The 728-nt window shown below is 31.6% G+C and overlaps 1 protein-coding gene across 1 annotated transcript in view; it reads left to right on the forward strand.

Annotated features, from left to right (window-relative positions):
* Positions 1–140: 140 nt before the first annotated feature.
* The window catches only part of LOC106882912 (collagen alpha-4(VI) chain), a 13853-nt gene continuing 13265 nt past the window's right edge, over positions 141–728 (forward strand). The window contains exon 1 of the mRNA XM_014933741.1: positions 141–234. Within this exon, the coding sequence (XP_014789227.1) occupies positions 168–234 (67 nt within the window). The 5' untranslated portion in view covers positions 141–167. The remainder of the gene's footprint in view (positions 235–728) is intronic.

Below are 728 nucleotides of genomic sequence, written 5' to 3' on the forward strand. Positions count from 1 at the left end.
TATATATATATATATATATATATATATATATATATATATATATATATATGCACACACACATATATACATATATGTATATCTACACACACATACACATATGTATATATATATATATAAATGGACACGTAATACTTGAGTAATCTTTCAAATAATCTGACAGCCAGAACATGGCTCCCAAATTATATTTAATATTTTTCATTTACATGGTATTGAAAATCAATTTTGCTGATTCAAGTAAGTCGGAATTCCTTATTGCCATACATACACGTCAATCTATTAATTTCTTGATGACCATTAGCGACCATTTTGGTTACAATCAGTGGCCAACATCGATAATAGAATTATAGAATACATACATACATGGTGGTTGTCTACTTTTTATGCAGAGTTTGACCACCTCCTGTAACTACACCTTAGAACCATCATGGCATCTGATATGTTTTTTTAAACCAGACTATGTTTCGCAAAGACACGCACATAGATTGCATATCCGATTTGGGCTACCAAGAGCTGCAATTAAGTTCTGATCTTTGTGTCTTTTAAGTTCTGATCTTAAATGTCTTTTGAGGCCTCCGTTAGATTTGCAGACCATCTGGCATACACTGCATTGAAAGGTGTGCACAAACATATAGGCAGAATAGTTGGTGGAGGTTCGTTTTCCATAGGATCGCATACATACATACATACATACATACATGTCAGATACATATATATATATATATATATAT

This window comes from Octopus bimaculoides, chromosome 6, assembly GCF_001194135.2.
Source record: "Octopus bimaculoides isolate UCB-OBI-ISO-001 chromosome 6, ASM119413v2, whole genome shotgun sequence".
Lineage (NCBI taxonomy): Eukaryota > Metazoa > Mollusca > Cephalopoda > Octopoda > Octopodidae > Octopus > Octopus bimaculoides.